The 13,571-nt window shown below is 38.1% G+C and overlaps 1 protein-coding gene and 1 non-coding gene across 5 annotated transcripts in view; both read left to right on the top strand.

Moving 5' to 3' along the window:
- The window catches only part of mef2aa (myocyte enhancer factor 2aa), a 92,703-nt gene that overhangs the window by 69,105 nt on the left and 10,027 nt on the right, over positions 1–13,571 (top strand). For all 4 annotated transcript variants that reach the window (XM_088340558.1, XM_088340559.1, XM_088340556.1 and 1 more), the window contains one exon: positions 9,715–9,899. In XM_088340558.1, coding sequence (XP_088196684.1) covers positions 9,715–9,899 — 185 coding nt within the window. The remainder of the gene's footprint in view (positions 1–9,714; positions 9,900–13,571) is intronic.
- On the top strand, positions 6,474–6,545 carry trnai-aau (transfer RNA isoleucine (anticodon AAU)). The gene has a single exon. It is a non-coding gene; the product is annotated as a tRNA-Ile (tRNA).

Here is a 13,571-nt window from a genome sequence, read left to right as displayed (position 1 = left end):
AATCTATGAGGGCCTGTATTGGAAAAACAAAACCATGACCAATTTGGCTTTAAAAATCTTTGACCAATTACATTTACTACTCTCTCATAATGTCTAAAAACTGGAAAAAGTACAATACATAAATGCGAAAACTAAAGTTTTTAGGGCCCTGAACAGGACGTCTCCAAATGGCCACTTTTAGAAACGCTAAGACCTACCATTAGCAAAATGCGTAAAATATACTATGTTCAGTTTTTAAGATACTGATCAAATTTGACAAGGTACTAGGTAAGGCTTCAAGCTATTATCTTACCTGTTGTCTAGGATGTCTGTGCCACACACTTGCAGGAACTTGATTTGAAAAAAAATCAGGTTAGAATAAAAAAAATTTTTCCGTGCATTCCAACTCTGATTACTCAATGTTAGAAGTACTTGCAGTCATTATTTAAGTTTTCTACACATATATTTATTTATAATGTCATTACATCATATACACATATGTAACACATAAGTAGTACTTACTATATACTGTCTTGTCATTTTACTGTTTTTATCTGGGGCACCGGTTGTTCAAGACCCATTAGCTACATATTACCATGGACTTCTATCTCCCACTATATTGCATTTTTACTTTGCAATACGCACCTCAGAAAGGGTTAATGCCGTATCTATGGCGTCTCAAATATATAAATTGTAGTAAAGTAGAAGAACAGATGACTGTAAGCAAGTCTTGCAAATGTAAATGTGTTTTTTCTACTTTATAGTGGTGCTGCTGATATGCAAAAACTCCAAATGAATCAGGAATTAAAAGTAAGATGTTCCTCCCAAAACACCATGCCTGCTTTATATCTTTCTGCCTCTTGACATTTTTTTATAATCTTTACAGTAGAGTGTTGCATAAAAACCAAAGGGCTTTCGCTATGATTTCTGTGATCTTGAGGGTCCAGATGGCTTTGGCTACTCTGCATATGACACGAGTACATGCAGCAAGGCGTGAAATGCCTCGTTCCGACGTGACTTCATAGCATCACTTTCTGACACCTTGTCCTTCCAGTTGGCTTGTTTTTTTTTCCACTCTGGCCGGCCTCAAACCTTTTAGTTTGGGGCTCTTTCAAGAGAAACACTTGCGTGACGGTTGATTCGCCGCACTTTGATTTTTGTTGGACTCTCTCGGATAAAGCCTCTCCCGCTTAATAAAATTTTTAAGAGCGGCCCTTATGAATGCTTTATTTTGGTAGAATGCGGCCCTTTTCTATAGGTCAATTTCATGAGTTTTTTTTTTTCATTTGTATGTCAGTATTATTAGTGGTTATTTAAACGTCTTTTTGGAGGTGGAAAATATCTTCAACTCCATATTGATTCCTTTTTAAAACACAAAGCTTAATTTATTTTACTGTGAAATAAATGATTGTTATATTTGTAGTCTGGTAAATTAAATGCCTTATTTGTAGGGATGCAAGATAGTTAACGGCAAATTATGATGTCAGTTATTGGCTTGATATGAAAAAAGACCTGGTAATATATTTAGAGTTTCTATAGAAGTAAAAGCTCATTGTTCGCAAGAATCTGCTGATACTGACTGGAATCCATGCGACCTTCAACTTTGACAACAGCATGATGGAACCACCACCACATTTTACTGTGGAAGCAAGTGTTTGTCTTGGAATGTGGTGTTCTTCTTCCGCCCTCCATACCGCCCCTTGTTATGTCCAAATAACTAAATTTTAGATTCATCAGTCCACAGTCAGTGTTCTCGTTTACCCGCGTCCCTGCGTCCTAGACGCATCATTTTTGCTGGGGACACATAGTCTCAAATCAACGTGCGTCCCCGGGTCGCAACTTTTTTGACACAAAATTGTCATTATCACCCGATTACATTTTTTTTAAACAAAGATTTACCGCACTCCAAACTTTTTGTCAGGCAGATCCGGCAGATGTTGTTTTGGTCCCGCGGTTCGAGTTTTCGTCTGCACGCCGATCTCGAGTTGTGTGGTGAAAAGTCCGTCTCTTTTTAGAGAACCGGCTTTTTCGGCTCAACTTATTCGGCTCTCAAATGTTCACTTGCTTTGATGTATTATATTACGAATTATCATGTTGTATAAAGAAGTTAAGAAAAAAAGGAAGTATGAAGGGAGAAAACTAAAAAAAAAAAAACTGGTTTTTGGTTATCCCTTTAATCTGTATATTACCAACAATAATTTGATGCAGAAAATGAATTCATAATTTGATGATTAAAACTGAATGAATATATAGATTTGTATTATATATTTGTCACCGATTTACAATTTCAACCTCGATAACTCTAAATTTTGGGGACCCATAGATCTCTGTTGGGACCCATAGATTTTTGAGCATCCGAGTCCCCGGGACTCATCACTTTTCAGAAGTAAAATGAAAACCTTATTCTAAAATGAAGCTGGCTTGTCTAAATGTACCTCAAGCGACTGTGTTTGTGGCATGTGCGCAGAAAAGGCTTCTGCCGCATTACTTTCCCATACAGCATTTCCTTGTGCAAAGTGCATTGAATAGTTGAACGATGCGCTCTGACACCATTTGCAGCAAGATCAAGATGTTGGTCTTTGGAGGTGGTCTGTGAGTTGAGTTTGACTGTTCCCACCATCCTTCGCCTCTGCTTATGAGATTTTTCATGACCTGCCACTCCGGGCCTTAACTAGAACTGTGCCTGTAAACTTCCATTTCCTCACTACAATCTTCACAGTGGAAATTGACAGCTGAAATCTCTGAGCTAGCTTTTTGTATCCTTCCCCTAAACCATGATGTTGAACAATCTTTGTTTTCAGGTCATTTGACAGTTGTTCTGAGGCTCCCGTGTTGCCACTCTTCAGAGAAGATGAAAAGAGGAGAACAACTTGCAACTGGCCGCCTTAAATACCCTTTCTCATGATTGGCTTCACCTGTGTATGTAGGTCAAGGGTCAATGAGCTTACCAAACAAATTTTGTGTTCCAATAATAAGTGCTAAAGGTATTCAAATCCATAAAACAACAAGGGTGCCCAAATGTATGCATACGATTGTGTGTGTGTGTATATATTTATATATATATATATATATATATATATATATATATTTACCGTGAGCTCTCCAAAGCAAAAATTGGCACGATAGGAGCAAGCTTGATGATGTTCATGTCAAATCCAGAACCCTCAACCCATACACTGCTCATGTTTTCCCCACTCTTTTCATTTTGCTGTGCACAATCGGTGCAGATGGTTAATCATATCACTCTATGCATCTCGTTAGGTGGCCTACTTGATAGCGCAGAGCTCTTAGTGCCAAGCGGCGTGGGCTCCGGCCCAGCGGGTAAGTCCTTCCCAAAGAGATTTACACGCTCTGTGTAGTTCTGCCCACTGGACCTCCCGCTTAGCACTTGAGCTGGATGCTTATGTTACCCATCTGTGATTGGTTCAAGGCAAATAGCACAGGGATTTGGAAGGCCTTTTTGCACGGCGTTGTAGTCACTGCATGTACAATGCTGCATTTTCGGACTTTCTTGTAATATGTTTTAAATGCAGTATTTGTTTTAAACCCTCTCCTACCTTAGTGCTTCTGTCCATTTGTTATCAGGTGCTTCTACCATCACAGGCCTTATACAGTAAGGTTGGCTAGGGCCCATAAGATGGCCAGAGCAGCATAACCTCGGAGGTATTTGGGCCATGATATCCCTCTAAGTCCTTAGTACACAATGACCGGACAGCTTGTCATGGCTGTTATGTGCTGTGTGAGGGCCGGTGGCAGGTGGGCTTTTAATGCTTTACCTGCCACTCATCTCGCCTGGCGCTGAAATGGACTCTCTTGTTTGTTAGAATAATATTTTAGCCTGTAATGGAAAAATAAGGTTACAGTGTAATCTGCTATAGATTTACTTACATTGATTTAAATATTTTTACGGTAATTAAACGGCTGATTACTTTAGCCAGCATATCATTTTTGTTTGTTTTTATTTTCATCAGTGTTTCATTTTCAAGCGACAATGTCTAATATTTAGTGCATCCAAGTGGTTAAAAAATTTAATCTTTCAAAACAAAACGATACCCTTTTAAATAAAGAGCAAAAAGTACATAAAATTTGTTGCCTTGTGAAGTTTTCCGAGGATAAGTTTAGTGATGGCTATGCCAGTTTGGAGTTTGTGGAGGACCAGACCAAAAATCTCCATATATGAACAATCTCATGTATCATATGAATATATTTAAAAAAAAAGAAAATTAATTCATCTGTGTTTTTATTTTACTAAACACAGCCCTTATAGGTACAGTATGTATTATTTAGTGACCTCCTAAAACAATATTGATTTAAATAACAAAAATACATGTTTTTTTTTAAAAACCAATAAGGGGCTGACAGGATTTTCCACCAGGTTGCTGCTATTTACTACCAAAAACAAAATTTTTGTGAAAGGCTTGGCAAAAGGAATTTGTAATTTGTATTCTTCATTGTGCTTTGTTGTACCCGTTTTTAGTTGGACTACACAATACTGCAACATGAGGTCATCAAATATTAACTGTATAATTTTAAGGTTTCTTACTATGAGGCTTTTGGCTTTATATTTTATTTTTGATTTGTATTTAAAACATTTAAGTTTGTATTTTATAAATATTATTTTTTTTAATTTCCATTTTTTTTTTTTTTTTAGATTTAAGTTTACTGTAGCAGCACGGCGGCGCAGTGGTTAGCGCTTGTGCGGCACAGTTCATGTCATGGGAACCTGTCGTGGGTTTCCTCCGGGCACTCCGGTTTCCTCCCACAATCCAAAAACATGCATTTCAGGTGAATTGGCCGGTCCAAATTGTCCCTAGGTGTGAATGAGCGAATGAGTTGTCTGTCCCTGTGTGCCCTGCGATTGGCTGGCAACCAGTTCAGGGTGTCCCCTGCTCAGTGCCCGGAGATGGCTGGGATGGGCTCCAGCCCCCCCCCCCCCCGCGACCCTAATGAGGTTAAGCGGTACGGCTGATGAGATGAGATGAAGTTTACTGTAAAAAATGTTTTTACTAAATTACCAAAAAAAAACAAAAACAACAACAACCTAGTTTTAAGATATTTTGGTCCAAATTGTTTGGAAAAAAATGGTTCAATAATAACAATAATAAAGAAATTTTGAAATATTGTAGCACGAACAAAAGAAGGTGAAGGGGTTCAGCTGTTGTTGTGCCGTATGCAAACAATGGCCATCTGTCTCCATGACGAAGGTGCGCACGGCGGCGTGAAAAACAATTGTCCGCTTAGTGATCGCTTCGGGTTATTAAAGGTTTCACAGTAACAGCCTACTTGACTTGCCTTAAGGCGCTTCAGGTCTCCCAGGATTGGAGAGTGGATTTGGCCCCACCCATGAAAAACATTTTTCTTGGGAATTAAACTGTACTGCCAACACTTCATCATCCATATTCAACCGCCTAAAACACATATGTCAAATTCATGGCCCTCAGGCCAAATGTGGCCCGTCACATCATTTTGTGTAGCTTGCTAGACAATGCTGAGAGAAGCACAAGAGAAAGGTGAGCCACAATGACCTCGGGTTTTAAATATTTCCACTGGATGTCGCCAAAGCCAGGAGCTACTCAACAGAGCTGACTACTGACTACCATTAATCAACCAGAGAACATTAAAGAAACCCAGGTTATTTAACTTAAATAGAAGTCACAGAAGTCCCGTGTAAAGCGATACAAAACAAAATGATTAAAAAAAAGCACCTGTGTGTCTCTGCAAAGTTTGAAGAAGCTTTTTACTAAAGATTAAATGTTAGTGAAGAAACAAAATATTGAAGAAAAACCTTTTTATAATCATATCATACACCCCTGAATCAAAATTTAACTGTGAGCCACCCAGCTAAGACACTTTTTTTTTATGCCATTTCATTTTCTAGTCTGGCCCCCAGAAGAATATTTTTTCTACCATGTGGCCCCAGCTAAAATGTATTTTACACTCCTGGCCTGAAACATCCATCCATCCATCCATTATACGCACGGCTTATCCTAGTAGGGTCGCAGGGGTGCTGACGCCCATCTCAGCCATCATTGGGTTGAGAAGTGGGCAGGGGACACCCTGAACTGGTTGCCAGCCAGTCACAGGGCACACAGAGACGGACAACTCACTTGCCCATTCACACTTAGGGACAATTTGGACCGGCCAATTAACCTGACATGGCTGTGTTTGGAAATGTGGGGGGAAACCCACGCAGGCACGGGGAGAACATGCAAACTCCACACAGGGAGGCTACGGTAGCTGGACTTAAACCCTGAACCTCTCCACCATGGGACTGCGCGCTAACCACCTATCCCCGCCGTGCCGTCTGGCCTGAAACATGTAGAATCATTATAAAAATAAAAAATGTTGGTTAGATCTTTGACATTCACAAAAACCCAAGGTTATTATTACAAATACACCATAATATATATATATGTATATATATATATATATATATATATATATATATATATATATATATCCTTGTTTTAAGGGACCTGTAGTGACTGGAAAGTGTTTCCGTAGTGCAGTGGTTAGCACATTTGCTTAATATGCGAAAGGTCTTGGTTTGAGACCGGGTGGAAACAATTGTTGGCCTGGAGAGGGATGGGATCAACCAGGCTGTACCTGTCCAAGACTCCCCACCGCAAATGGTTCCCTTACTACCCTAGTGGTTAAGGGAAACCACTGACTATTATATAGAATTACCGACTGTCCACTCTTTAAAAATCTGCTAGGACTTTGTTGTTGTAGCATTTTCATCTGACTGGAATCTGCGTCAAATATAATAAGCACCCCCATAAATGTAGGATTATCGATCAGACCGATGACACGTCACGCATTTATTCTCATGCACCCAAAAAAGAAATAAAAAAGGGATGAAATGTGCTATAGCACCCCCGTTGCTAGTAGTATAGAGCACCATCGCGCTTATGCCCTAATGGCTTAAAGAAAAAGAGAAAGAAATAAATCACCAGCAATGTATCACATACATACTGTACATCACAAGTCTGTGCAATCTGCTGTAAAACAGCAACACCCTGCCATATTCACTGCCTCTCCCAAAATGATTCATATCTTGTATCACTCATGGACTTTTGTTGTTGAATAACTCTGGTGAAGTTTTTCAAAAAGCACTGCTCATTGTTTTGCCGTGTCACTCAATTTTCCACATTGGTCACGCCATGTCCATTCCCAATGGCCAATCCCCCCCAGTTGAGACACGCCTGTCAATTGTTACATGATCAAAGTCCCAGCTGACAGCTGCTAGTGTACATATTGTTGATTCTGATGTAAGATACCATTGTTGCCTTCATAACTGTTTTGAGTCGGGATTGTCACGCCGTCCTTATCGGACGGCTATTGTTCCATTATGCTCCTAAAGCAAAAGAGCCCCCCTCCTCTACACCAATCACCCTCGTCACTCCAACCCTTTTTGTTAAAACGGCTCTTGTTAACTAAAATAGGTGTCATATTGTGGACAAAGGTAGAATGCTGGTCAGTTATTACGTTTTGTGTGGATGCAGTATGTTAAACCCGTAACTATCTGGGAGAATAGAGACAAAGGGTCTTTTCATCTCCTATTTCACCATAGAAACTTCTTCCTCTTTGGTTATTTTTTTATAGTCTTGGCATTACTTTGTTCTGGATATGACGTTTTGAATCCAAACCAAACGTAATCGCTGTAGTCAACACAGGGACCAGGAATTTCAAGTGTGAGTGTAAGTTCTCATGTTTTTGTAAAATACATTTACCGTTGTATTCAAGTATTAAAGTATGGAGGGTTTTTGAGTGGTGTGAACTTTTGAAGTGTATTGGATTTCAGAAGCTAGTTTTCTAAGTGTATAGTTTAGTAGACAATCAAAATAGGGAGAGAAGACAAAGATTGATTTTAAACTTGTAAGCATAACAGGAGTAAGCCCAAACCACAGATAAGTAATTCCAACTGTTCTGGTCTGCAATTATATAGCGCTTTTCAAGTCAATGAAGACCTCCCAGAGCACTTTACAATGTGCTTCACACTTTCCCTTATACACATACTAACTCACCGATAGCAGCGTCAGCCATGCAAGGCAATTACCAACTTATCGGGGGGACTAGGGATTCGGTGTCTTGCCATATAACACGGAGGAGCCGGGAACCGAACCTGCGACCTCTTGAAAACGAGTGCTTTACCTTCTGAGCTATTGCCGCTCTGACCTGTTCTAAAAGCTCTTTCATCAGCCCTTAATATGAAAGAAAATCCCTAGGTCAAAAAAATCATATTCCCTCTCGAGGATCTGGGACGCAAAGAACGGCAACATGATCGGTCGATTGTGATAATGATGTAAACAGTACATACAAGTTGAGTAATGCATACTAGTCAAGACAACAGACAACAAGTAAGTATTGCAGTCAAACTAACAAACTGGCATTCTACACCTATGCGATTTCCTTTGCAGGTGTCCAATATTAAGCATAGAATAAATGACTGAATGAATTAAAACTTTTTTTTTCGAACATTATAAAATAAAAACAGGACAAAAACAATGACTCAACAACACAAATAATGTTAACATAACATGTTCGAAAAGGGGTAGTAAGAAGCAGATGCTGATTTTCCCTACCCCTTCATCTTCCCTATTAAATACATTTTACAGGTAGCTCCTCTTGTGTCTAATATTACGAAGTCACACAGATATACATACTACATAGGTCAGATATCAATAATTATAATAATAACAATAGTCAGATATTTTATACACTAATCATCATTTTCTTCATCTCTGTATTCTGCCAGTAATGTTTTTTTGTATTTATACTTGAACACATGAATAGTTGGACATTGTTTGATCTCATCTTGTAAATTGTTCCAAATTTGACTCTACACACAGACACACACATACTTGTCCTGGTGGTTCTCACCTTTAGGATTTTAAGTTTACTATAGCCCCTTAAGTTACGTATCATTTAAAGAATAAACAATGTATTAGCTAAGAAACCTTTAACATGAGCGTAGTATACTTATTTTTGTAAGTCAACAAGGAGAGTATAAGAATCAACTATGGAAATGTTTATGCTTGCTTTTTCCTGAAGAGACATTTACACTACCCAGCCATTCACAGAGTGAATAAGAAGGTTAGAGACAATATTGTCACTTTCAAGAGAAAAAAATTAACTTAGTAAGGTTTTTTTTCTATTTAAATAAAAACTTGTATCCCAAAAGTATATTTTGGAGATTTTTCATCCCTATCTTTTAATATGACATATTAAAAAAATGATTACTCTTAAAAACTCCTAATTAAACTATTATGGGTCATTTGAGATAAACTAAACATAAGAATTTGAGAGATTATTTTTTTCTCCCACACAACAGCAACAATAAGACATTGGTAAACGTTTTTTTTTTTTTTTTTAGATGTGAGCAATAGTGAGAGTCCAATGTGCACTTGTTTGTTGTCTTTTTCGTTTAATTGTTTTTATTCGGCCGTAATGGTTTTTAGCCATTTCTTTGAAGCAGTCACGGTACATTTAGCCAGAAACTGCCCCGTGTCTCCAGACGAGAAAAGTAGTCGCTTGAATGTAATCATTCACTCTAAAAACAAAAGGCTCATCAATTTTCAAATGGGCATTTTATTTTTGTAACTTCGGGATGATTATCCACCGCCATTAAAACTTCCCAGAGGGTTGAAAACACTCGGTCGACTGATGACAAGTTTAGCGGTCACCCCGCCACTTTTTGACGATGCGTCTCTGTTTTTGTGTCTGGCTCTGCAGGGAATGGCTACGCCAACCCCAGGGGCTCCCCGGGCCTCCTCGGTGCACCCAGTGGCAACGGACTGGGTAAAGTGATGCCCACCAAGTCACCGCCACCCACAGGAGGGAGCATGGGGATGGGAGGCCGCAAGCCGGACCTGAGGGTTGTCATCCCGCCGTCCAGCAAAGGGATGATGCCTCCACTGGTAAGTACATTCATTCTTAATATGCACCACATGCATGCAAGTATTGGGCTATTACAGATACTGTCATTAGCAAAACGCTACACAAGTCGTTAGTCAGTACATGGTGCACAAGCACAATGGTCTCACTGAGTGTAAAAAAAAAGAAACTGCAGCCATTTAGGTGATAAAAAGTTTGAAAGGTAGATAAATCATTAGGAAGGTAGATCGATCATCATGTAGGTAGATCATTACATAGGTAGATGGAGCATTCCATGAAATATTATGTAGATAGGTAGGTCGGTATATCGCAAGGTAGATAGTTGAATACATTGTTAGATATGATTAATTGTTGGATACATCATTTGATAAATCATTACATCTGGATCGTGAGGTAGGTAGGAATGGTATTGTTGGGTAAATGGTTCGTTGGGTAGATAGGCCGGTAGGTCATCGTTTGATCTGTCATTAGATAGATAGATTGTGAGATATATGGATCAACAGGTATGTAGATATTTAGACAGATCAGTTGGTAAATAGATTGTTAAGTAGACAGGTAGGTTGATTGTTAGATGAAAAAATAGGTGGTTAGGTAGATGTGCACTGCAGGTGTATTGTAAAGTAGGTCGGTTGTTAGTTCCTTGATACGAAATATCATAGATACAAATATCATACATCATAGAATACATCGTTAGAGAGACCATTAGGTAGGTAGGTAGATGGAAGGGTTGCTAAGTAGGTAGATAGTTTGATACATAGTTGAATATGATAGCATTTAGGATACATCATAGGATAATCGTTACTTAGGTAGGTAGATGGATAGATTGTTTGATAGGTAGATTGCTAGGTAGATATGTAACTAGCTCATTAGGAAGATGGGTAGATAGATTATTAGTGAAATGGATTGTTGGGTAGTTAGTCAGGTTGGTTGATTGTTGGGTAGGGATTGAGGTACATAGATTGTTAATTGGGTAGGTAAGTTGTAAGATTGTTAGATCGTTAGATACATCATTCAGAATGATAGTTTGCTACATGGTTAGACAGATTATTCGATGCATAGTTAGATCAATTGTTGAATAGATAGATCGTTAACATTGTTTTAAAGATTGTTAGATACATGGATCACTAGATCTTTATTACGTATGCAGAAGTCTAAATCAGAAGAAATGCAAGCCACAATAAAGTCATGAAATGACCATTATTAAACAAGATAACAATAAAAAAGCAACAATAAAAGTAGTGTATGCAATAAAAATATATTACGGTGATGGATGAAAAAGTACATGAATATCATGAAAACCCCAGCGATCTTCAAGAAAAGACTTAGTCAGTCAGCTTATTAATTTATAAATCAAATTTATCAATATATTAAAAACAACAGACACTTTTGTTCGTTTTGTATAACATCTTCAGAGCTCTATGGTATTTTAGCTAAGCTGTTTTTGTCCCTCACCGAGACAGCGTACTGTGCGAGCACTGCACCACTCACTCGATTATTCACATTTAAACACTAGGCTTTGTCTAATCACAATAATTAAGATGGAGAGCTCTCTGACTACATGGAACACCTGAGGCTACACAAGATTTTTTTTTTATTTTCCTCAATGGCACTTCACTTCCAAGTGCCCCATAGCATTTAATTTCTCTTTGTATATGGAATCCCGTTAAAATAACAACTTGTTTAAACAAAACTGTACAGACATTGCCCTACTTACGAACGATTGTTCGTAAATTGAATTTGTTCGTAAGTTGCTTCAGTGCTATATTTTGTATGTTTAATGTTTATATAAGTATAAGTATGTTTAAGGCTTGTATAGGTAACCTGTATTGTTTTGGGCAAAAAAAAATCTTTCATCAAATAATATGCTCTATAATGATAATTAAAATGAGGTTTAACTTACTCTTGGGATATGCCCTTCAAGAGGTCCTCCTTCGTGGTAAAAAGCGTTCTGACCATTTTCTCAACCGCATCAAGCTTTCTTATTCCACTTTTGTTCCAAAAGAAAGGGCTCGCTTCTTCTCTACACTTTACTTTACACTTATTATATAGAATGGATGCACGAGATATTAAACAATAAAACAATAAAAACGTCTAAGTTTTTTGCGCACTAGCAATACAGTACATGTTGTCATGATTACACACGAACCAGGAAGTAGAAGCCGGATTTCTTCTTCAGGATGAATGCTAGGTGACCTCTCACAGCGCCACCACAAGCCGTTAGCGGCAGAAAGAAGCACTACAGTACTATCGTATACTCAGAAAAGGTGCACACGATACAAAATCTAAATTACAGCAATGTCTGGATATTTTTCGACATCCCGAAATTTTTTTTCGTATCTACCCTTTTGCGTAAGTCGACTAGTCGTAAGTATGGGAGCGTCAGTAGATTTTACTAACAAAATACTTATTGGCATTCAAAAATTTAAGACTGTCAAACAAGAGACATCAATCAACTCCCCTGTTCTCCTACTACAATAAAAAGGTATTCCCTAACGTGCCTTGGTGACATTGTGATCTTTTTTTTAGTAATGTATTTTCTAGTTTTAAGATATTAAATATTTTAAAATTTTTATCTTTTGAAAAAAAATTGTCCCGATTTTTCTTTTTCAAATCATCAAATTATCTAAATTGCTAATTTTAAGACATATTTTTGACCATAATGAGAAAAACAAACAAAATTATATGCCAACTGCTAGGTTCTTACTGTATTTTAATTATAACTTTTCTTAGTTTGACATGTTTTTAAAAAAAATAACTAACTAAAAAGAGAGAGAGAGGCATTATGGGAAGGAATCTAGACAATTGTATATTGTCATTTTCATAAGCGGTGACTTAAACCAATAGCTGAATAGCGTCTTATGATGTCGACCCATAGCAAACAGGCATCTAAGAGACGCAACTTGTACAGTCATACGCACTGACACAGCAAAGTTTAATCATGTATGTTTTTGGGCATGCAAAATGAAGGGTTTTTGATGCTAGACAGTGGGAAAATATCGAATCAAGGAGCTGGAAAAAATTCTTATGCCACATTGTAATGTAAGGTTTGGCCTGAACCTCAGCCAGGTTTTTTTTAAAACTCAAATGGTCGCTATACTAAAAATAAAAATAAGGAGCCTGCATAATCTCATTTATCTATTTGCTGGATGCCGGAAAGATTGAACACACCGCTTTGGAGCCTTGTTCTGCATGATGCAAAATAAGTCTGTCTTATCTAATACTATACTATACTGTCTTAGTCACCCACACAGGGACTGGGGCAACTCAGCCTCACCATTATGCCAATGTGAGACTTATTGGTCTTAACTAGTTCTATCTGGACTATATGTGCAAGAGCGATTTTGGATAGTAACACATCAAGCATGAACAAGCAACAACAACCTAGCTGGTTAGCTCAAGTCTTCGATCAAAAATTTACAAGGCGTAATCTATCAGTACAGTGAAAACATTGTATGGTACGTATGTCGTAAGCTAGGGTCTACTGTACTCAAGCTTTATTCAGCCTCATGATTGTGCCAATGTGGTTCAAACTGGATATTATGTGCAAAAGTGCTTTTATATTGTAACACTTCTCGCAAGACAAGACCTGGCAACCTTGCGGGTCAGCTCAAGTCTTCTATTTAATATCTGAGAGGCCTGTTCTCACAGTAACGTGAAAACAATGAAGGGTAGGTACACCGTAACCTGCTGGTTTA

The sequence above is a fragment of the Urocampus carinirostris genome, chromosome 7 (assembly GCF_059441175.1).
Source record: "Urocampus carinirostris isolate Australia breed hairy pipefish chromosome 7, RoL_Ucar_1.0, whole genome shotgun sequence".
Classification (NCBI taxonomy): domain Eukaryota; kingdom Metazoa; phylum Chordata; class Actinopteri; order Syngnathiformes; family Syngnathidae; genus Urocampus; species Urocampus carinirostris.
The sequence above is the reverse complement of the archived record's forward strand: the minus strand, read 5'-3'. Positions and strand labels throughout refer to the sequence as shown.